Genomic DNA, 25,856 nt, shown 5'->3' on the forward strand with positions numbered 1-25,856 from the left:
CAAATGTTAAATACAAAAATACAAATTTATAAAGGTCGGAATATATTTTAGATTTTAGGAAACATGCAAACTTTGAGACATGGAGGTGAGGAAAGGGAAATGAGATTTAGTGTACCACACTTTATGTCCCACTTTGTGTTCCACTTTCAATTTTATTTAATTTCTTATATATATATTATTCAATTTCAACTTTATATGCTTTAGTTTAATTTTGTGATTATTAACTAGGATTTATTCCATCAATCTAGGGTATATAATTATTTTTTATCATTTAATTTCACTTTTATTAGCTAATAATAAGTTGATAAATTCAAAGTCATAGTATATACTTTTTACAAAATTTAATTTTTTGAAATAAAAATTAAATATAATTCATAGTATTATAATAAATTTTATTTTTATAAAAAATATTTTTAGAATAATAAATATAAACATGGAACACAGTGGCACACATAAAATTGTGGGACACTGGATCTCATCCGGAGGAAAGGAGACAACATATCTACAACTTTGTCCTTTTCCAACTCTTTGATTTTTTTTTTTTTTTTTGAAAGAATTAAGCATCCTCAATAATTTGTAGTAATATGGAATTTTTGATGTCCATCTTCTTTGGGACAGAGATGATCTTTCTAGAAGTTGGTGTTGTAGGAATTCAACGTCACCACCCTCGCCTACCAAATCAACCTTTTTTCCAAACAAAAGTGAAAATATAATTCGACGAGAGAGAGAGAGAGAGAGAGAGGTTATATATTTATATGAAGCGACGCAAAACCAGGGGAGAAACAAACGAAACTCTGATGATATAAATATTTTAATTTGATCTTCAAATCCTTACGTTGAAAGTGAAGCGGTTGAACCTCACCCAGACGGAAATATGCCTTTGAGAATTATATGGTGCTCCTCTCCTCTCTCTTTCTCTTCCCTCTCTTCATTATCCATTTACTTCTCTCTCTTCTTATTTCAGCATGATTTGAATCTGGAAGACAAGATAATGAAGTGTTTCTACTACTTCAAGGATAGGAGTAGGACCCGATTGCAGAAATCGGCTCCAATCCTCAAAGATGACACCAAATCTGATGTCTCTGACGCTGAGAGGATCACCAAATCTTCGTGCTCCGCTACTAGCATACCCGAATTATACTCTGAGAAGGCTCCCAATTTGAGAGTTTTCAGCTTCTCTGAGCTCAAGCACGCCACCAATAACTTCAGCCGATTGCTTAAGATTGGCGAAGGCGGTTTCGGGAGTGTTTACAAAGGCACCATCAAGCCTCTTGATGGAAACTCTACCGATCCTATTGTTGTTGCTATCAAGAAACTCAACAGGGATGGCTTTCAGGTCTCACACCTTTCCTTTTCTCTTTTTTGTCTTTTGCTCATGGATTCATGTTCTTGGTTGGTCCTACTTGTGGGTCATTTGTTGTGTTTTTGGATCAAGGGATTCTTTACAAGTTATAAGTTGCTTTATATATTGCTTTCAACTCTACGTTGAGTGTTGAAGATTAGTGGAGTGCATTTTGGCAATTTTACTTGATGAGAATCAGTAGATGGTGAGACAAATAGAGGCTTAATTGGCAATGTGAAGTGCTTTATCTCTCATCAAACCTCTTTCTTCTTGACTTAGGCTAATATTAGTATAACTTCTTTGAGAATCCATATTGAGTGTTGAAGATTGGTGGAATCTATGCAAGTACTATCATTTACTTCACAATTTACACTTGGTAGGAAGAAAGAGCCCTAATGTGTTAGACCACCAAAATTGATTAAGATTGGGTATGACACTAAATAAAAAAAACATCTGTAATTACTAGCTGTTTGAAGCATCAACTGCATAATCCTTATACCGTGATTACATAGCATGTGAAATGATATGATGTGCAGGGTCATAAACAATGGGTAGCAGAAGTGCAGTTCTTAGGCGTTGTGGAGCATCCGAATCTGGTGAAACTGATCGGATACTGTGGTGTGGATGGCGAGAGAGGAATCCAGAGGCTGCTCGTGTACGAGTACATGCCCAACAAGAGTTTGGAAGATCATCTCTTCAACAAGGCGTATCCACCGCTCTCATGGGATGCTAGGCTGCAAATAGTGCTCGGAGCTGCTCAGGGATTGGCTTATCTTCATGAAGACTTAGAAATTCAGGTACACACACCTGTTTCTTGCTTGTTTCAAGATGAGAAAAGACTTTGTTAATCACATTTGTCTTGATGCTTGCTCCATTTGTGAAGGTTATATATCGAGATTTCAAGTCATCAAATGTGCTGTTGGATGAGCAGTTGAAGGCGAAGCTCTCGGACTTTGGGCTGGCCCGGGAGGGTCCTGAAGCCGGCCATAGTCATGTGTCAACCGCGGTTGTGGGTACATACGGATATGCTGCACCGGACTACATAGAAACGGGGCATCTGACCTCAAAGAGCGACGTCTGGAGTTTTGGAGTAGTCCTGTACGAGATGTTGACAGGCAGGCGGTCTCTGGAACGAGACCGCCCCAAATCCGAGCAGAAGCTGCTGGAATGGGTGAAGCAATACCCTGCAGATAGCAGAAAGTTTGGGATGGTAGTAGACCAGAGGCTCCAGAAGGACTACTCGCTCAACGCAGCTCGAAAGATGGCCAAACTAGCCGACGCGTGTTTGGTTAAAAGCGCCAAGGATCGACCAAAGATGAGCAAAGTGGTGGAGAGCTTGAAGCAGATAGTGCAGCTTACATTAGCAGAAAGCCCTCCGGCTCCGGCTAAATATGCAGATGACGAGGACGAGGCTGCAGCTCCGGCCAAGCCCATGGGGGCGGCCGAGTCCGCCAAGAGGCGCATTGCGCACCTTGCTAAGATTAGTGAACACATTGGTGGAGTGAGTAGAAGGAGGTTCATGATCATGCACAGAGCTAATGTCACATAATACCATCTACTCCTTTGTGCTTGCCTCTTCTTCTGTTAATAAATTTTGCCTCTTGGGTTGGGAAACAACTTTTTTTATTTTCATAAATAGGCTTACTAGTAAATGAGACTTGCGAGGGGTTCATGCAATCATTTATTTTAACTATAAAGATCTTTTTAAAATGAGTTGCAAGATAACAAGAATAGAAGAATGATGATCAGATATCAGCTCTGTTGGCAGATGAAATACTGTCAATAATTGAAAGGCTTGCCACTTAACTTAAAAATAATAATAATAATAATAATAATAATTATTATTATTATTATTATAAGCTCAAATGTAAGATTACCAAACATAACCAAATTGGCAAAATGACATTTTAAAATGGGATAATTGCAGGAAAAAATAATCCATTTTTGACCAAATTTTAGTTTTCAGTACATTTTAAAAAATATCTAATAGTAATTTAGTCCTTCTTTCAGCAAAATACCAACACCTTGAATTTTCCAAAAACTGCTCCCGCAAATTTATTCTCTTTATGCTCTCTACGTTATTCTCTTTTATTTTACTTTTCTCTCTACTTTCGACACGTTATCAGCACGATTGTTTTACATCTACAAAATTGTTCTACAATTCATTTTTGATGATATGCCCAAAGAAAGAATCGTGTCTTTTCTATAAGGTGACATTCTTGACTCAATATGCATCAAATTAACATGATTTACCCAAAGCATTGATATTGTTATTGTAGTGTTTTATCATCTACACAAAATGTTTTTCACAAATTTTCTTATATATATGCTACTGATAAGAAATTCGAAAAAAAGAAAAGAAAAAGTTAATGCCCTTTGCGTCTGTAGATTGAATATAAAAATGTTTTTCACAAATATGAAATATAATTTCATATAATGTGTTCCTGATGAACACGTGATTTAAAAAGTTAATATTCCGGAAGAATATTAAAATATTGAGAATGAATTTTTATTTTAAGCTTTATTTCGGTATTTACTTATTATTTAGTATTTCATTTAATTATTACGTTGCTTAATCTATTCGATTTATATTGTTGCTCCCGAAGTAGCACAACTAATGTTCATGATGAATATCTTGAAGAGCAATTGTTCATCTCAATTCAATTGTTTTTGAACTTTTATTGAGAATAGGGGTAACACAATTGAAAAATGATACTCCCTTTGTATGGGCTTTGGATGAGCTTCATTTATCTCCCCATGAGTATCAAATAATTACACATCATTTATTATTTAATTTAATAATCATGTTGTTATGAAGTTCAAATTCATACACCCAAATGCTTTTAAAATAACTCAAGACTTGAGTATTTGGGTTGTCTACAATACAATTATGTTGCTTTTAAATTAGTGCGTGATTAAAATACCTCCTGAAGAGGACTTTCCATCTACTAAATTCTTTTATCACCATTCAAATGCACTCATAGCTCTATGAAAATTATGTTGTCAAAAATACATATATAGTCCCAATAATTGTGGATCAATTCATATGTTGATACTTTGATTTATCCAACTTAAAACTTTTTTCGGCATTAGGGGGAGAAATGAATGATGAATTGTACAATGACGTAAATTTTTCGTTGGATTATTTATGTTATATTCACACATTATAAACTAGAACTTCAACAAATTATTATTGTCTGCCACATGAGTGAAATCTTATACATATGTCATATTGCACCACAAATAATTGAAGTCCACGAAGGACGAATTTGACTTAATGCTTATTGACGCCAGAAGCGTAAACGATCTATTGGTGCCCAAGATAAAATATCTGCGAATTATAAAATCAAATAAATAAATCAAATCATTCCAAAACCCTCATGAAGAGGATCGTCCTGAAGACAATAATCCTAATACATTTTGCACGTGCACTAAATCATCGTAATATTGGGATTACGAAACAACTAGACCAAATATTATGGGAAATGGTGAAATTTTGATTTTACTAAAGTTGCCATGAACTTTGTGAATACGTGAGAATCGTATAATAGAAAAAATTATAGTTGTCGACAACAACTTTTGCCTCAACAAATTTCTAGTTCAACTTGAAGGTTATTTGAATCCAAAACAAATTATATTAGAGTGCCAGAAGCACTGAAAAATATAGAAATAAACAATGAGGCAGAGCCTAACTCGCTAAATGAAAATAATAAGATGTTAAGCGAGATTAGTAGCTCAAGGTTTTGAGAAACCCAAAATCAATCAAATATATTCTCATGTTATACGTGGCATTATGTTTCGTTATTTATATAACATTTATGAGCAGTAATCATTGACATAGATATCAAATTTATGGACATTATGGTTTTATTATTATATAGTTTATTAAGCATGGACATATATGTGAAAGTGCATAACCGACTAAGTGAATTCTTTCCGAAGAAAGAACATTTATGAATACTCAAAACTTGAGGAAGTTAACTAATGTCTAAAGATGAGTTTTAAAAAACTTAGTTAACACTAAGTATTGTCTCGACTTGTAGATCGAGCATCATTTCGATAAAGTATTTCAAACTAATCGATCTGTATTTTACATGAACTAGTCGACCTACCCGAAGAAGGTTTTGATGAATATGATTATATCACATTCATTCACCTAGACCCAAAAAAATAACGAAGTTATTTAGGACCCGAAGTTCCTTACTTGTGTGTTATTGAAGCACTACTTTTATCATGCATGATATACAATTCGAAATTGACTTGCTAGCAAGATTTAATGTTTCTCTAAGAAGGGGAATTTTAAATGATATTAACCATGTTATTGGTTATATTCAAAGCAAATTACAATTGGTCTATGTTATGAAAGAAATCGAAATTCAAAATTGGTGGATGGTGTTGATAAGATATTTAATTTCAAAAACTATATTGAACACATTCAAGATTGTTATCTTGAGGGGGAGCATGATCTCTTAAATAGTTTATAAAATTAGACTTTGAAGGTCAATGACCCTGAAGGCAAATGGTTGTACTCTTTTTCCCTTACTAAGTTTTTTCCTACGAGATTTTCTTAGTTAAGGTTTTTAACAAGGCAACTAGTGTAATATATGAGTAAATATATGTCTTGTACTTTTTTCCTCTACCGAATTTTTTCATAGGGTTTTTACGGAGATGTTTTTAATAAGGCGTGAACATCTAAACTCTAACATCAAATGAAGAGTTTCTTTGAAGTTAAATTGCACGCAACTCAAAGGATACATGAAGATTCGATCAAGCGATAAATTGGTGAACTTATGCACAAAGACATTACCAACATCGACTTTCAGAAAGCTAATACACAAGATCGCGCGGCATGCATCGACTCAAAGATATACAATGATTATTTTCAGGGGGAGCAGCTGTACTATTTTTCCTTAGACTAGACTTTTGTCCCATTAGATTTTTCTTGGCAAGGTTTTAATGAGGCGGCATATTTTTAGGGTTAGTCATTTAAGGGGGAGTGTTGTATATATATATATAATATATATATATACATTTCCCTACTTAATGACCTAATTACCCTAAACCCTAATCCTAACTTTATATCTCCTATAAATAGAGGAATTTAGCCCTCACAATAAAATGCTCTTGCAAATTTATTCTCTTTATGCTCTCTACGCTATTCTCTTCCATTCTATTTTTCTCTCTACTTTCAACAGAAATTGCCACTATATGATGTTTTTCCCACGCTTTACTGGAAACTCGAAAAAATAGACTATTGGATCTTGAAAAGCAAAACATGCCAATATACCCGTCGAAAAATTTAGGGTATATCTGTTTAGCCACAAAATTAATATACTCAAATTTGTATGCAACATTTATAAAAGTTGGCCAATGTTTGAGAATTTATTTACAATTAATCCTGTTAAAATCATAGCCGCGTTAAATTAAATTTTGAATTAAAAAAAAATCAATTTTGAATATTCTAAATCGAATCAAATTTATTTTTTTTAAGGAAAATTAGATCAGCTTGATCCAAAAATCGAAACCAAAGTTCTATAAAATTAACTAAATTAGAATAGTACTCCGTGGTATGGATGAAATTAAAATAGAAGGAATCTAAAAAATGTTAAATGAATATTGATTTAGTGCTTTTTAAAATAAATTATAATATAGTAATATGCTTTTTTCTATAATAATTGCATAGTATTCTATTAATAATTCGTTATATAAAATATATAAATATATTTAAAAATTAAAATACTAAAATTAAGAAAAAGGATAATTTTAAAAATTTTAAATAAGATTTCTAGTTTTGAAGAAAATATTTTTTTTTATTAGGGTTTCGAAGAAAATATTATTTGAAAGAGTTTAGTGCCCCCAAATTAACACAAGTATCACAGTGTAATTTGTAAGAATAATGTTAGCAGAAATGTTGATAATAGAATATTGATAACATTCAACCTAACATGCAGTGGAAATTAAATAACATAAAAAGATATTTTTTCACGGGTTATATAAATACAACCCATGAGTACTTCATGGTCAAATCCACTATGATCATCAACATTACAAAGTATAGAATAAGATCTCTTGGTGATCAACTTTTACAAATTGACTACCTAAGATTAATCCACCAATCTATAAACTGCACCTAGAATGTTGACTCAACGCAAAAAGTTAATAGCCGAAAAACCTAATGTTAATCGGACAAATAAACAACTTACTCGGCTCCAATGTCCTTGAACTTCAACCCTTTTCCATGACCTCCCATCAATACAGAGTGAGACTTTACAGATTGGCTGCCTAAGCCTCATCCGTCAAAGCACGGCTTGAAGAACCAGTGTCACGTTTGCAGCAGGATAAATGACGAGTTGGTTGTGAGTGATTGTTAGGTCGGTGAAAATGCACTTCCAAAATGTACGAATGAGAGGGCCATCTTGTAGCTTCTATAGGCTTCCATGCCGTGGTTAGTTTGCCCCACTTCCCACTTCCAGAAGCTTCTTATAACCCGCTGCAATGCACCTCCAAAACCTGCAGTCGACAAGCCGTGAATATTGGTTGAAAAGATCATGGGTCCAGAAAAATATAAACAAACTACCCGTTGCTTTGGACCATGATTAACCACCACTCCACTTATTAAAAACGTGGTCAACTACCAAATAACATTTATTCCACAACCAAAGAATAGTAAAACGTGAAAGGAACGTAAAAGATTAATTATGTACAATTACCAATGGAGAGTAAAAGTTCAGCTTCAAGGTAGACTCCGAAATGTTGGCTGATTCCCAAAAATGTTGATAACAGAATGTTATCAACATTTAACCCAACATTGTAAGGTCAACATTGACTCCAATAATCTCCCCCTTAATTTTTTTCTTCCTGCAACAAAAATAAAAACAATGAAAACTATATACGTAAAATAATTTTATGTTACAAGTTTCAGATCAAGAAGGAATTCGAAACTCCCCCTTAATCAAATAAAAGGAAAACTTCAAAAACAGTTCAGAAGGGATGTTAGAACAACACTACCCCTGAAAGAAATAAGAAGTAAAACCTCAAAAGCAGTCCAGAATAGATGTTGGAACAACACTCCCCCTGAAACAAACAAGAGAGAGTTAAGAACCCCTCCTCCCCCTCTAAATATCAACCACACTGAAACCTGCAAAACAAATGACAGTGAAGAACAACAAGCATTGAATTTCAAAACTCCCCCTCTACTTTATGAAGGTCAGCCGAAGGCCAAGACTTTCTTTTGCAATATTGTGACCTGGAAATTCAGAAGTTGATCAACACAAAACAAGATGTACAAACTGATAAACACTCATTTTGCATAGTTTTTATGGATTATATTATTTGAATTATGTTAAAATTTTCCATTGTGTGATATCTTTTGGAGTTAAATTCATATTATTTCGTGATTTCACACTTTGGTATAATTTTGGCCAATTTAATACAGGAATGAATGTTTTGGACCAATACTAATAAAGAAATGTGTCCGAGGGACAACAACAAAAAGAAACTGGCCTAAAATCAAGAAAAAAGTTGAATAAATGAGAAAAAAGTTGAATAAAACGGCGATTGGGGATTCCGATCGCCAATTTTGTACACGGCCAAAGAAGGAAATCGACGATCGCAACAACGATCGCCGAAGCCACTGATTCAAATTGACCCGAAGTCGGAAGATCGGCAATTATCAATTTTGTATAGGAGACGTGAAGGATTTCAGCGACCGGAACGGCAAGCACCATTTCGACCGCCGTTTTCTCCACGTTTTTATTAGTATTTTTGGATTTTTAGATTGGGTTTCACCCTGAGACTATAAATAGGTCACATTATTGACCTATCCATGGTTCCATGCTCTTATTTTCAGTTTTATAACTTTAGAATTCATTATTTTTTAGGTTTTAGAACTTGGATTGAATTTTGGCAAGATTAAAGATTCAAGTTGTCTCTTTGGTTTCATTCCGGGTTTTATTTAATTAAGATTTTACAATTACTTTCTTTTTAATTATGTTTATGTGTTCTTTTGCTATGATTGTCTAAGTTCTTTATATGATTCTAGAGTTTGTTAATAGTTGATTAGATTTATATGACTTGTTGATACATTTTTGCCTTCCAATTTCTTATTCATAATTTCTGGTGCTTGATTTCGTGTGAATTGCCTGATCAATAGTTTGCATGTTTAGTTATTTGGTTTGAGACCTAGTGGTAATAACTATTTAGTGGATTCAGGAATGTATGTATGATTTTAACCTTGAGACCTAGCGGAGATAGGTGGATTATAGGGAGCTATTCTTGTGAGCTTTTGGGAGTTAGAAGATTTTTTTGAGACCTAGCAGAGATATAAAATTTACTAATCTACTATCATAAACTGCTCTAGCAAGAGTGTGTGATTATTTGTGTGATCTCTCATCATGATTGGATTAAACTGATAATTAAGATTAATAGGTTAATTGTGTGGATTTGACTAACGAAATTATATTCCCTAGGATCAGTCTTTTATTCATTTGATTTATTTATCTTATTTTATTTGCTTTGTGTTGAGTTTAGTATATTTATTTTTCACTATATTTTGTCTTTGCCTGAATATTACTTGAGAATTAATTAGGAGTACTTGGGGTATTTTCGTTTATCAGTCCACGTGGATACGATACTCTACTTGTTGTTTAGTGCTACAATTACACTGTTATAGTTGCAGTTTTTATTGATTGTAAAATAGTGATCACTAACATAAGTATATCAAAAAAAGGAAATGTTGGATCAACAACATAACCAAAAACCAAGATAACACATCAAAATATTACTGAAATAAGGTGTCCATACGCCCCAAATTCAGGGTGTTAAAACACCACAAAAATTGATTTAAAAAGATGCCCATGCATCTACAACCCAACAAATCCACAACCAACATAGATTTAAAAAGAGAAAAACATAATGGCCAACATCAACAACCAACATTTCCTTCACCAGCACCCAACATAGCAAATGTGCGCTCCAGAAGAATCTACACTTCCTATTTGGTTGTAGGAAAAAAAAATGAAGTAGCTGTTGAAATATTTTTCAGTGTGTTCGATCCTTGAAAGCATGAACGCACCTATTTTGTTGTTGCAAATCATCATGGTGTGCACATGATGTTTGAGGTTGAAAAGTTCTTCCATAGCTTTCTGCAATACTTCAACGTTAACAACAACATCAACTTCTTCAGGCCTAGGATCAGTATTAACAGGTTATTTTCCCTTCTTGGAGTTGCAACATTTTTGTCCCTAGCCTTTGGATCATCATGCTTGTCAAGATCAGCATTAAGAGAGTCTTCTTTATCTTCAAGCTCAAGCTGAGTTGAGCCACTAACTTTTGGTGGACTGTGTGGAAGATCCTTTACTCTGTCGGGCGTTAGTAGAGTTTTGAAAAACTTAAGAACACTGCGTTATTCAACTAACACGGCCTTTTCATTCTCTTGCAGACCTTGTTGGACCAACGCCTGGTAGATGAGGCTAGATAAGGGAGCTTGGTCGACCCTGATTACTTGAAAGCTAGACGAGAAATGTTAGAGAACACAAGCTCACCAAAATTGAAAGCTAGAGGCTTACCAATTTTGAACAGAGTTTTAGCCTGTTCACGGGTGAGAATGGTGGTGTTCTTACTGGGCATCCAGTTTAAAACAACAATCTTGTGCAGCACTGCAAATTTCCAAGTCAAAGTAGATGCATCAAACTTTGATGCCCACTCAGACATCTTACCTCTAGTTAACATACTCAACATTTCCTCATCCTCAATGTCATCAATATTGGCTTCAACATTCTCAGTAAAATAATATTTGTTAATCATGGCAGGAGAAAAGACATTACCACGTACAAACACTTTCCCGAATATAGTAGACTTATGATTAAAGTCCGCATGCAGAAGGTTTGCATTAAATTCTCGAACAATCATATCATCATAGCCAAACACATTTACCACAGTCCCCCACAATGTGATATCCCGATTTTCCTATAAAAAATATAGAAGACCTTTAATTAGTATATTATTGATACACGCCCAGTATTAAATAAATTGTGTTTTCTTTCCAAAGAAATTTCATAAGTTGAAGATCAATGATATTATCTTGGTTGATCAATAATTATGAATTATTACTAAACTATATGTGGTATACTATATATATATATATATATATATATATATATATATATATATATATTCTTCTCTTTCGACTTTTGCTTGCCCAAATGCCCATCAATTATTTTTAGTACAAGCCCAATACACATTTGATTTCTTTAATTAATTCAAGATTTTTTTTAATTTCTATTAGTATTACTATTTGGGCCCAATACATACTTATGCCCTTAATTTGATTTAGGATTTATAATTATGATTATTTTTGGGCCTCAAGCCCAAAGGAATGAATTTATATTTGTCCAGTATGTAATTCCTTCTCCGCAATCAAAACCAATCTAGTCCATATCTTATTTTATTCAATAGGTTGGTAAACAAGAAAGCCACATACTGCCTACTCCTCAACTCAACATTCCAATATTTTTATTTACATCTCCACGTCAGTTTCAATCCCAAAATAAAAACCCTTCTCTTTTGTTCCCCACCCACCAGCAAGCTCCAATCATTGAGACGGTAAATCCTTCACTCCTTCCACAGCTTCCTCTTTATTTTCTTCTGTAATTCCTTCATTTCTTAATTTGTTCTTTTGGAGCTCCTGTAGAATAACAAAGCAGCCAACATTAAGAAGGTCAAACTCTCGTTTTTTTTTATTATCATTATTATTATTTTCCCAAAGTTGGGCTGTTACATAATGGTATCAGAGCGTAGATTTTCTTTCGCGTTTGTGATAACCTTGAATTCCTTGAAACTAAGTCTAGAAGTGTACCTCTAGACTCCTAAACATCGTTAAAACTCCCAGCTCTCCGTCACATCACCGCGTCAAGGTATATTTTCCTTTGAAAGAATTTAAAGGTAGTTACAAAAATTTCAATAGCATTTTCAAAAAGCATTTATAAAGAAAGGAGGTGCCCCCTAAAGAAAAGAAGTATTCTAACAATGTTGATTCTCTATCAATTACTCAAACAAATGACGTTTTGGGATAAATCGAGCCCTCAACGATCCAACAAGAAATGTTTGTCGAGATGAATTTTTTCGAGTCCCCTCGACCCAACGAGAACTATGACAGGGTGGGATACTACGTACCCACTGCTGATAAAGAAAGCTTTTAAAAGAATGAAAGAACTAAGAACCCCATAGATTATTACTTTAGGATAGGGAGCTAGAAATACCTAGGAAATAGCTATAAGACTACCTAGGCAGGGCTAGCAGAACCTTGAGGATCACATAGAGTGCTTGAACATAGAAGTTGGACTTTAGGAGCTGTTTAAGTTTATTTACCCGCTTTCGCTTTACTACTAGTATTTGATTTGATATAGAACCTATCTTTTTAGATGGAGCCACCACACCCACCTCCACACTTCTCCATCCTCGACAGTATGATAGAGCAGTTGACATATACACACGAGATGGAAAAGAGACTCAGGCGATTCTGGCAGTGCCGGTGGGACCCGACAGAGCCCCTTGGGGTATTTTTGGGACGGTATGTGGATGCTTGGCATACTGCACGGACAGTTGGTGTTACTGATTATGAGGCCGGACAACAGCTCGTCCAACTCCTACCACCAGACTGGCGGATTTGGGCAGACGAGCAGTTAGAGGTTACGTCTTTTGCACAGTTGAGCACATCCAGGCCGCTTGGGAACTTTCACATATTTGTCACGAGGATCTTTAGCAGATGGGCTGATCAGGGGCTCCTGACCCCACTACCTGCACCGCCGAGTGGAGTTCATTTTTCACTTCACCAGTTATTTCCACCGATACAGCATACAAGGGCAGCAGCCCCTACCTTGCCTTTACGTAGGAGTAGGGAGGAGTATGAGAGAGGACTACCTGTGGGCCTGACCGTTGGTATACCAGCACCCCCACTTGTGCCACAGCAGTGAGAGCCGTCCGACAGGGCTTAACAGACTGGGGGACAGGTTGTTGAGCCCCATGTGCCTAGACGCCAACGCATCCGGTTAGAGGACTACGTACAACCATTTGCTTTACCACTGACAGACGTGGTGGGCTTGGAGATCCACCTGGGGGATCCACCTGTTCCCCCAGCCGCTCCAGCACTCGATGAGGCTGTTGTTCCCATTCTAGAAGAGGAGAATGATCTTGAAGGGGATCCCGAAGAAGACCCCATAGAGCACCATCTAGAGCAACCTAATGAGGCGGCCGAGAACCTAGCGCCGTTAGAAAACAGCTAGCTCCCGAGATCTCCATAGATGATGTTTAGTATAGTTTTATGCTTATGCTAGATTAGGTGTCGGGTTTTTGGTTTGCTTGTGAAGTCGGCATTAGATAGCCATACTTCGCCTCGACACCATATCTCTAGCAGTTTTATTTTGTATCACGACTGTACATGATCCCACTATTGATGCATATATATATATCAGATGTTTCTTGTTTATTATGTTGCGTTTGCAAATAAATGGATGTTTTATACATTAGCAGGAATATATATATATATATATATATATATATATATATATATATATATATATAGGGGCGCGCTCCAGTGAGACCCCCTATTTTTCGTGTAACATGAGTACAATGAATAAGACATATAATATTAATGAATAAAACGTATATCTAATGAACAAGATGTATATACTGGTGAAAAATAAAATTTAAAAAATTCGTAATGAATAAGACATATATACTGATGAACATGGCCGTATATACTGATAAACAATGCAGTATATACTGATGAATAACAAAATTTAAAATATTCTGCTCCCTCCAGGATTCGAACCCTGCGAAAAAAAATCACCCTCCAGACACAATATCAACCATAGGATTGATAAAATAAACGCACCAGATCGTGCCCTAGATCTCACTAAAATTAGGGGGTCTCATTGGAGCGGCCCCCTATATATATATATATATATATATATATATATATATAGGGTGCGGTTATAGTGAGAACCACAATTATCGTGAGAACATAAGAACCAATAAAATTATTGCATCTGCTATACAAATTAATGCATCCGCTATTAAATTTAATGCATCCGAAAAAAATAATTTTTTTGCTCCCTTCAGGATTTGAACCCAGCACCTGCATCCATCCACCAAGATGATGCATCCACCGTAGATCTTGATGATCGAATGGCTTAAAATGGTTCTCCGTTCTTATTTTATTAGTGGTTCTTATTTGAACCTCTCCCTATATATATATATATATATATATATATATATATATATATTCGAGGCTGTTATAAATCGATGAAAAATGGATTACAGAATGGAGGACAACGATTACGAATTCGAGGCTGAGATCCACGAAAATGACTTTATCATTGGCGGACACGGTCGAGGACGTGGACGTGGTCGAGAATGCGGAGGCCAAGGATAAGGAAGAGGATATGGCCATGAAAACCTTGTACCCCCTGCGGTTCCTGATCACACCGCGGCAGAGAGGTTCAGGAAAGAGAAACCCCCGACTTTTGATGGTATGGGCGGACCAAAAGATGCTGAGAAATGGATAAGGGCCATCGAATGCATTTTTCATTACATACGCTGTGAAGAAAATGAGAAAGTCAAATGCGCTACATACCAACTAATAGATGAAGCAGACTTCTGGTGGGAATCAGTGAAAACACGATGACAGAAGAACAGCTGGAAGACCTGACCTGGAAAAAGTTCAAGGCCAAATTGTTTGAAAAATACATACCAGAGTGCTACAGGCAGGAAAAGCAGAATGAATTCTTGAATCTGAGGCAGAGAAACATGACAGTCACAGAGTATGACCGGGCCTTCAATCAACTATTTCGATATGCTCCACATCTGGTGGATACAGATGAAAAACGAGCAAAAAAGTTTCGCAATGGGTTGCACTATGAAATCTCTATATCTCTTGCTAGTCAAGGAGGACTCACTTATGCCCAAACTCTGAATAGGGCACTCACCATTGAATCATTGTTGCCTAAAGAAAAAGTAAAAACCCCTGCTCAGTTTGTTCATCCACAACAGTTTGGCCAAACATCTCACTCAGATATGGAAAAAGGGAAGAGAAATTGGAATGAAGGAGGAAACTACGGACATGGAAAGAAGCCATGGACTGGCAACCAGGGACAAAACTCTAATCAATAGTAGCAAGCTCAGCCAAAGCGACCGTGCTAAAAGTGCAACAAGTTTCACTTGGGAGAATGCCTAAAGGGAGTGAATGTATGCTTCAATTGTGGTGAACAAGGGCACTACGCCAACACCTGTCCCAAGAAGAATAGGGGGGCCCCACAGCAGTACAATCAAGGCTACCAACAGAGAAACTTTGGAAACCCACCGAGAAACCCGGGAAACCCGTTACGGAACCCAGTTAATCAGCCAAGACAAAACCAGGGTCCAAGAGGAAATCAGAGGCCACCACAAAATGTGAGGGTTTACGCCCTTAATCAGCAGCAAGCAGCACAAGAGCAAGGGAATCTAACAAGTATGATAAGCATACTTGAAACACCTATTATGGCTTTGTTTGATACGGGAGCATCCCACTCCTTTATTGCATATACTACTTGTAAAATATTGAATCTGGTCCCGGAATTATCTAAAAAGTCTTTGAAGATTACTACCCCTGGAGGCGGGAGAATGACAACTAAGCACGTCATTTCAAATCTAGAACTGGACATAGTAACTGAAAAACTTAAGGCGGATTTGTATGTCATCTCTATGATAGAGTTTGACATCATCCTAGGAATGGACTGGTTCACTAGAACTGGTGCTACAATCCGTTGCAACGAAAGAAAAATCTCTTTTCAAACACCAGAAAAAGGCGAATCAGATTTTCATGGGATTAAGATAGGTGCCGGAGTACCAATAATCTCTGCCATGGAAGCCACAAGAATACTAAGAAAATGAAACTATCAGGCTTATCTCGTTCACCTGACAGGGCTGCCCGGAGAGAAGAGAAGACGATTGATGAAGTTCCAATTGTTCGGGATTATCCAGATGTCTTTTCAGAAGTGCTACCTGTCTTACCACCAAATTGACGATTAGAATTCACAATCGACTTGGAACCCGGAGCTGCTCCTGTGTCTAAAGCATCATACAAGATGGCCCCACCAGAAATGCAAGAACTGAAAGTGCAATTGCAAGAATTATTGGACCTAAGTTTTATACAACCTAGCGTGTCACCATGGGGAGCACCCGTCTTGTTCGTCAAAAAGAAAGATGGCTAGCTAAGGATGTGTATCGACTATCGGGAACTCAACAAACTCACGATAAATAATAAGTATCCCCTCCCCAGGATTGATGATTTGTTCGACCAATTGAAAGGAGCAGGTGTATTTTCTCAGATAGATCTTAGGTCTGGATATCACCAGCTTAAGATAAGGAGGGAAGACATCCCTAAAACAGTTTTTCAGACTCAATACGGACATTATGAATTCACAGTAGTGCCTTTTGGTCTGACCAATGCGCCAGCCGTGTTCATGGTTCTGATGAATCGAGTCTTTCATCAATTCCTTGACAAATTCATTTTAGTTGTCATTGATGACATCCTCGTATACTCAAAAATAAAAGAACAACATGAGGAACACCTGCGCATAGTGTTGGAAACCTTGCGAGCAAAAAGGTTATACGCCAAGTTTAGCAAATGTGAATTTTGGCTAGGTGAAGTAATGTTTCTGGGGCACATTGTTTCAGCTGAAGGGATTAAAGTGGATCCAGCCAAAGTAAAAGCTGTCAGGGAATGGAAAACACCAACAAATGCCCACGAGATCAGAAGTTTCCTGGGATTGGCAGGTTATTACAGAAGATTCATAGAAGGATTCTCCAAACTAGCACGGCCAATGACACAACTGCTAAAGAAGGGAACCCAATACAAATGGTCCGATGATTGTGAACGGAACTTTCAGGAACTCAAGACAAGGCTAACCACTGCTCCAGTGTTAGCCATACCAGATAAGAATAAGAGTTTTATTGTCTACACTGATGCCTCGAAGTTAGAACTTGGGTGTGTTTTGATGCAAGACAAGAGAGTGATAGCATATGCATCCCGTCAACTGAAGCCTCATGAGTTAAACTACCCAACTCATGACCTAGAGTTAGCCGCGGTCGTGCACGCCCTAAAGATTTGGAGGCACTATCTCTACGGGGCAAAGTGCGAAATTTTCACCGATCACAAGAGTCTAAAATATTTCTTTGAACAAAAAGAATTGAACATGAGACAACGAAGATGGCTGAAATTAGTAAAGGATTACGACTGCACCATCAATTACTATTCTGGGAAAGCAAACGTGGTGGCAGACGCCCTGAGTCGAAAGACCAGAGAAAAACTTGGATGTCTTATTACTCAACAGGAGAAATTAGTACATGAGATGGCTGCACTTGATTTGGAAATAGTACACCCTTCAAACACAATATTAAGTTGCATAAATGCTCTGGAAATTGTCCCAGATTTGCGAGCCAGGATCATAGAAGCCCAAAGAAAAGATTGGTTTTTGGAAAAGATGCGACTCGCAGCAAGATCAAGCGAACCCAAAGGATTCACAGAGGATAAGTATAATGCCTTGAAATTTAAAAACAGACTATGTGTGCCACACAACGAAGAACTGAAGAATGAAATCATGAGTGAAGCACACGACACGCCATACACAGCTCACCCGAGAAGCACAAAGATGTATCAAGACTTGAAGAAAATGTTCTGGTGGAAAGAAATGAAGAGAGACATAACACTATTCGTAGAACGGTGCCTTGCATGCCAACAAGTCAAAGCACTACACCAGAAACCATATGGGACATTGCAACCACTACCAATCCCCGAATGGAAGTGGGAACATATCAACATGGATTTTGTGGTAAGCTTACCACGATCAGCGCGTGGAAACACTGCCATTTGGGTAATTGTGGATCGCCTGTCAAAGTCAGCGCACTTCATTCCCATGCAAATGACCTTTGGGATGGAAAAGCTTGCAAGGTTATATGTCAAGGAAATTGTGCTCCTTCATGGTGTACCAGTATCAATCACATCTGATCGTGACTCTAGATTCACATCAAGATTCTGGAAAAGTTTAAAGGAGGCAATGGGCACCAAGCTAAACTTCAGCACAGCATACCACCCCCAAACAGATGGCCAATCTGAGCGAACAATTCAGATATTAGAAGACATGCTTCGAGCAATTGTTGCAGACAAGGGTGGAAATTGGGAGGACCTACTACCTTTCGTGGAGTTCGCCTATAACAACAGCTACCAGACAACAATTGGAATGGCCCCTTACGAGGCGCTATATGGACGAAAATGTAGATCGCCACTTTACTGGGATGAAGTAGGCGAACGAAAGCTGTTGGGACCAGAACTAGTTCAACAGATGATCGAAAAAGTTGACCAGATTAAACAGAAGATCAAAGAAGCACAAGACAGACAAAAATCATATGTTGATACACGACGCACTGAATTGGAATTCAATGTTGGGGATAGAGTCTTTCTCAAAATTTCTCCAACAAAAGGAGTTGTTCGTTTTGGAAGTAGAGGTAAACTGCGACCCCGCTATATAGGACCTTTTGAGATCCTAGATAGAGTGAGCAACGTAGCTTATAGGTTAGCGTTGCCACCTAGCATTGGGGACGTGCATAATGTGTTTCATGTTTCCCAATTACGAAAATACGTGTTTAATCCAAAACACGTAATAAAGCATGATGAAGTAGTTCCAGCCCAAGACTTGAGCTATGAGGAAAAGTCCGTGCAAATACTTGACCGAAAGGTTCAAGTTTTAAGAAACAAGCAAATCCCTATGGTTAAAGTGCTTTGGCACCACCATGGGATAGAAGAAACAACGTGGGAATTAGAAGAGAAGATGAAAGCTCAATACCCCGAATTAGATTACCAAGGTACGTAAATTTCGGGGACAAATTTTTTTTAAGGGGGGGGGGGGGGTATATATGTGATATCCCGATTTTCCTATAAGAAATATAAAAGACCTTTAATTAGTATATTATTGATACACGCCCAGTATTAAATAAATTGTGTTTTCTTTCCAAAGAAATTTCATAAGTTGAAGATCAATGATATTATCTTGGTTGATCAATAATTATGAATTATTACTAAACTATATGTGGTATACTACAATATATATATATATATATATATATATATATATATATATATATAGGGGTGGGCTACCGTGAGAGCACATCTTAAAATAAGAAATAAGAGCAATTTTTAATATATGAATTTTATGTAGAACACGTATGAATTCGCTGTATAAATGTATGAATTGTGAAAAAAAAATTTGCTACCTTTGGGATTCGAACTCAGGACCATAAATCCATCAAACAGGATTACGAATCAACCGTAGATCTTGATGATCTAAGGGCTTAAAATGATTCTTATTTTATATCTTAAGAAATGCTCTTATTTTAGCCCTCCCATATATATATTTATATATATTTATATATATATATATAGGGGATGGCTACAGTGAAAACACTTCTTAAAATATAAATATAAACGTTTTTTAATGTACGAATTTTATCCAACAAGGTTACGAATCAACCGTAGATCTTGATGATCTAAGGGCTGAAAATTGTTTATATTTTATATTTTAAGAAATGTTTTTATTTTAGACCTCCCCTATATATATTTATATATATATATATATATATATATAGGGAGAGGTTCAAATAAGAACCACTAATAAAATAAGAACAGAGAACCATTTTAAGCCATTCGATCATCAAGATCTACGGTGGATGCATCATCTTGGTGGATGGATGCAGATGCTGGGTTCGAATCCTGAAGGGAGCAAAAAAATTATTTTTTTTGGATGCATTAAATTTAATAGCGGATGCATTAATTTGTATAGCAGATGCAGTAATTTTATTGGTTCTTATGTTCTCACGATAATTGTGGTTCTCACTATAACCGCACCATATATATATATATATATATAGGGTTGGGTTCCGGTGGATCCCTATGCTTATAATAGATCCGTAGATCCAAATCTAGACCACACATTTATGACATGTGGCGCATCAAGATGGTGACACGTGGCAAGGCATTTCAAGGCAAAATCTGGAGAGGGGTAAAATTGGAATGTAATTTTTGAAATTCAAAAAAAAAAAAAATTATATTTTCTCAAAATAGGTATATTTTAGACGGATAAAGTTTCATACGAGAATGCATGAACTTTCATATAAAAATGCATAAAGTTTCATATAAATATGCATAAGATTTCACCCCACCCCCCAGAACCCCACCCCACCCCAGAACCCCACCCCCACCCACCCCCTACCCCCCACCCCCCACCCACCCCCCCAAAAAAAAAAAAATTTTATTTTTTTAAAAATTGATTTTCTGACCACTGACCCACCCCTACCCCCACCCCCACCCCCCCCCCAATGCTTATAATAGATCCCTAGATCCAAATCTTGACCACACATTTATGACATGTGGCGCATCAAGATGGTGACACGTGGCAAGGATTCCAAGGCAAAATCTGGAGGGGTAAAATTGGAATGTAATTTTCGGATTTAATAATTAAAAAATATATATATTTTTTTAGATTTTCTCAAAATAGATATATTTTAGATGCATACAATTTCACACAAAGATGCATAAAGTTTTCACATGAAATGCATAACTTTGAACAGAAAAATGCATTTAATTTTTCCAGTTTTGGTATTTTCACCACCCCACCCCATACCACCCCCCAATCCAGCCAACACCACCCCCCAACCCTCCCCATTACCACCCCCCAAAAATAGGCATGTTTCACATGCATATAAAATCAAACAAAAATGCATAAAGTTTTCACATAAAATGCATTAAACTATACAAAAAATGCATTTCATTTTAATAAATCTGGTAGTTTCGCCACCCCACCCCAGCCCCTGCCCCCTGCCTCCCCACCCCACCCACCCCCACCCCCACCCCCCCCAAAAAAAAATTTTTTTTTTTTTTTCAAAAACTGATTTTCTAATTGCTGGCCCACCCCCACCCCCACCCCCCACCGACCCACCCCCCACCCCCCCAAAAAAAAAATTTTTTTTTTTTCAAAAACTGATTTTCTAATTGCTGGCCCACCCCCACCCCCCACCGACCCACCCCCACCCCCACCCCCCCACCCCCCCCCAATTTTTTTTTTTATTTTTTTATTTTTTTAAAAACTGATTTTCAAAAAAAAAAATTTTTTTTGGGGGGTGGGTGGGTGGGGGGGTGGGGGTGGGTGGGTGGGGGGTCAGTGGTCAGAAAATCAGTTTTTGAGAAAATAAAAAAATTAAAAAAAAAATTTTTTTTTGGGGGGGGGTGGGTGGGTGGGGGTGGGGGTGGGGGTAGGGGTGGGTCAGTGGTCAGAAAATCAGTTTTTAAAAAAATAAAAAAAATTTTTTTTTTTTTTGGGGGGGGGTGGGTGGGGGGGGGGGGGGTAGGGGGTGGGTGGGGGTGGGGTTCTGGGGTGTGGGGTGTGGGGGGTGGGGTTGGGGTGGGGTGAAATCTTATGCATATTTATATGAAACTTTATGCATTTTTATATGAAAGTTCATGCATTCTCGTATGAAACTTTATGCGTCTAAAATATACCTATTTTGAGAAAATATAATTTTTTTTTTTTTTTGAATTTCGAAAATTACATTCCAATTTTACCCCTCTCCAGATTTTGCCTTGAAATGCCTTGCCACGTGTCACCATCTTGATGCGCCACATGTCATAAATGTGTGGTCTAGATTTGGATCTACGGATCTATTATAAGCATAGGGATCCACCGGAACCCAACCCATATATATATATATATATATATATATATATATATATATTTATTCTTCTCATTCGACTTTTGCTTGCCCAAATGCCCATCAATTATTTTTAGTACAAGCCCAATACACATTTTGATGAGGAGTAATATGTGCAGAATAGAGAAAGGATACAAATCAGAGGAATCATCCTCACCAGAGGAATCATACTGGTCGAAAGAATCATTCTTACCAGAGGGATTTCATCTATCAGAGACAACTCATCCACCAGAGGAATGGCTCTTTCCAGAGAAGTCACCCTCGTCAGAGAAGTCACCCTCGTCAGAGAAGTCATCCTCGTCAGAGAAGTCGTCTTCGTCAGAGAAGTCATCCACGCCAGAGAAGTCCTCCACGCCAGAGAGATCACCTCCATCAGAGGGATCGCCAGAAACGCGGAAGACTTCCCGCGTGAAGATGAAATTCCTGATATACCCTTCGACCACGCCAAGTGCATGCGCTTACACCAATTTTACCATTTTACCCTTCCCTGTACTCTATAAATAGACCTCGCACTCGTGCATTGTAATTACGCTATCATATACTTTCAAATACAACAGTTAGTTTTCCTTTGAGCTCCTGTTTTCCGATCGCTTCATTTCACTCTTTCCGATCAACTTTACTAGGTATAGTTTATGCTTTTCACCTCGTAGTTTAGGTGTTGGTTTCATGAAACACCAACTGGCGCCGTCTGTGGGAACGCTACTGAGCTAGGATGTGAGATCACGGTCGCCGGCGTACGCAGATCTGAAATTCCAATCGGATTTGCGGGCGTTGGCACCAATTGAGCCGATAATTTGGACACCCAGCTGTTTTTGATCGGTTAATTGCGTCTTCCGGGTTAATATGCTGTTAATCTGCTATGATTTGCGTTGATTTATGTTTTTGGTGCATGGGGAAAGGTGGCGACGGGCATAAGTCATGAATCGGGGAATTTTACGTTTATTTACCGTTTGTTTGGGTTAGTTGTTTACGGACGAAGGGTTTCCTTGTAGAATTGATGTTTTCTTCACTGATCTAGTGTTTTGTATGGGAAAATTGTGGTGTGAGGCTCTGTTTTGATTATGTTGGGTGCTTTTTTCTTACGGATCTAGTGTTTCGAATCGATGAACGGCGGATTGACCTTTTGTCTCTGATATCTTGAGTTTATGCTGTTAGTATACGTGTGTTTTACGTATAAACGTGATAGTTGTGGATGATCTTCATGTTTTCTCCGATAATCTTAGAATTATGCTTGTGGGCTGTTGAGTATTACTCTGTTTTTGGGAGGATGTGGGGTTTTGCTGTTAATTAGGGGCTTCGCACTGATGAAAGATTGTTTAACACTTTGTCTCTTTTTTCATGGACCTTTTTGCTGTTAATTCACGGGTTTTGCACCAATTAATACGTCGATTAATACTTTGTTGTTGTTGTAATGGGGTTTGTGTTGCTGATGGGTGGATAATTTGCGTTTAAGAGGAATAATTACTGATGTCCTTCATGCTTGTTTAGACTAACTTTCGTCCTATACGCTGAATACTGCATTATGCTACTGATCTGGCTGATTGCCATAATAATTCTGTTGTTTTGGGTTTGGTGGTTATTATAGTGCATGATCGTGTCTATTTTTGGGTTATGGTGTTTATATCTTTACATATCTCTTACTTATTCATCATTTCTAACGTATTATGCTAACCAGTCTTTTAATGGTTGCTTGATGTATGTTTATCTTTGGGTTTCCTGCCTTGGTTCTCTCGATGCTCTGTTTTCTCCGCCGGATCTTAATGCGGTTTCACCGGGGAAAAACTCCGTTATGCGGGTTCTGTTTTTTAGATTTATGCCCTGGGTTTATTTCCCAGTGCATAGCGTCACATTGAGGGGAATTTCTTAACGGTCTCTGTACCGGTATCGGGGATTTCTTATTGGATTTCTTATATCGGGATTTCAATCCATAAACGGAGGATTTATGCTTTCGTCGCTAGGATTTTTCTCTCACTCTATTTATATGCAGGTATCATGGGATCCTCCGATGCTCACCGGAACTTGGAGAAGGAGTTTGACTCTGCTGCTGTCACTACTGAGGTGCCTACCTCGTTGTTCACTGGCCTTCAGGGTAATCCTACTTTCACTGTGCCACCGGGTTTTCAGGCTATCTCAGCTACGCCGACAACAGGGTTGAATGTCAGCGCACAGAGGTTTGCTTTGGTCACACCGGGTTCTGATCTGCCGAATCTGGCTCCCGCGTCTGGAGGAGGATCGATTAACTTTGGGCTGGCAGAGCAAATGATGGCCTTGCTCAGCTATGCTAATATGCGGCAGGCACTGGGAACTCCGATGATGTCCGTCATCCCTACTGTGGCTACCCCGGTGGGAGCAGCCAACCTGCAGGGCACTGAGGCCCCACCTCCCGCTGCTCAGGAGGCAAATATACTGGCAATCAACAAACAGGCTGTGATGCCTGGAGAAGGGCAAGGGGACGCTGTTGACAGAGAGATAGCTATACCAGAGGGGAGCCGCGTTAGGCTTAACAGTGTTGTCAGGAGAGAGCGGGTTGACGAGTCTGATAGTCAATCCGTCTCCCTGGTGTTTGAGGAGGAGAGACCGAAGGAGAAAGCACGGTTGAAAAAGCAAGTATCACAATTGAAACATCAGCTTGAAAATCTGGAAAAATCGCTGAGGGAGAAATCCCGGAGGGAAGACAAAGAACAGAGATCTGAACGGTCCTACAGAGTAGAGAAGTCTCATCGCCTGGAAAAATCACGGTACACCGAAAGAGGAGAAGAAAGGGAGCTGGAGTTTTCCTCTGGCAGGCCAGGGCACCGAGCTCACAAACGTCATGACCGAGACATGCCAAGGGACAGAAGGGAGCAGGGAAGATATAAGGAAGACAAGAGGGTTAAGACTTCAAGGTTTCATCCTATCAACAACCGCAGTCCTTTCTCTGACGATATCTTGACAGACACCTTACCTAGAAGCTACAAGCCCATCTCACTGGATTATGATGGCACTACTGATCCGGAGGTGCACCTCAATCGGTTTGAAGGGTTGGTTACACTGCACATGTACACTGAGGGCATCAAGTGCCGAATTTTCTCAACTACTTTGACTGGACCAGCTCAGTTATGGTTTGGAACGCTTCCGCCGAATTCTATTTACTCTTTTGAAGATTTACAGACTCGCTTCCTACGACAGTTTGCGAGTTCGCGGAGGGTAGGAAAGTCAGCTCTTTCGCTGATGGATATCAAGCAGGATCAAGGTGAGACGTTGCGGGAGTATACAGCAAGATTTAACCTCGCTGCTCTGGAGGTGCCAGAGGCAGAATCACAAATAAAAAATTGCGCCTATGTCAGAGGACTCAGGCCGGGGATCTTCTTTGACGAATTGCAAATCCGACCAGCAAGGGATTTTGATGACATTATGGCAAGGTTGCCGGGTTACCTGCAATTGGAGGACGCCAAGATGGCGAGAAAGGTGGAAAAAGATAAACATAGGGTCAAGAAAGCCGAGGAAGCACCTGAGAGACAGAGGCAGCAAGATAGGGCCCCATTCAGAGGGTTGCCTCCTAGGGTATTGCCACCCCAGGGAGGAATGCCGTCCCATCAACAACGCAGTGTGAATGAGGTCACACGGTTTACTGAGTACACGCCCCTGAATAAACCACAAGACGAGATCTTCCATTTGATAAAAGACCAACCGTTCTTTCGGGCACCGAGAACCTACCGGAATGGGCCACCACAGGAGG

The 25,856-nt window shown here is 38.2% G+C and overlaps 2 protein-coding genes across 3 annotated transcripts; both read left to right on the forward strand.

Annotated features, from left to right (window-relative positions):
* Nucleotides 1-597: 597 nt before the first annotated feature.
* LOC131015715 (probable serine/threonine-protein kinase PBL19) lies at nucleotides 598-2,959 on the forward strand. 2 transcript variants are annotated; one of them, XM_057944135.1, is made up of 4 exons: nucleotides 598-876; nucleotides 965-1,336; nucleotides 1,879-2,139; nucleotides 2,226-2,959. In XM_057944135.1, the coding sequence occupies exons 2-4, from the start codon at nucleotides 992-994 to the stop codon at nucleotides 2,889-2,891; spliced, it is 1,272 nt and encodes a 423-aa protein (XP_057800118.1). In that variant the 5' UTR covers nucleotides 598-876; nucleotides 965-991; the 3' UTR covers nucleotides 2,892-2,959. The 2 variants fall into 2 exon arrangements, with proteins under 2 accessions (XP_057800118.1, XP_057800119.1); XM_057944136.1 differs by having other exon boundaries at nucleotides 626-894.
* Nucleotides 2,960-15,022: 12,063 nt separating this feature from the next.
* Nucleotides 15,023-16,408, forward strand: LOC131018819 (uncharacterized). Its single transcript, XM_057947525.1, has 3 exons — nucleotides 15,023-15,482; nucleotides 15,612-16,214; nucleotides 16,302-16,408. The coding sequence occupies exons 1-3, from the start codon at nucleotides 15,023-15,025 to the stop codon at nucleotides 16,406-16,408; spliced, it is 1,170 nt and encodes a 389-aa protein (XP_057803508.1).
* Nucleotides 16,409-25,856: the final 9,448 nt, after the last annotated feature.

This window comes from Salvia miltiorrhiza, chromosome 3 (assembly GCF_028751815.1).
Source record: "Salvia miltiorrhiza cultivar Shanhuang (shh) chromosome 3, IMPLAD_Smil_shh, whole genome shotgun sequence".
Classification (NCBI taxonomy): Eukaryota; Viridiplantae; Streptophyta; class Magnoliopsida; order Lamiales; family Lamiaceae; genus Salvia; species Salvia miltiorrhiza.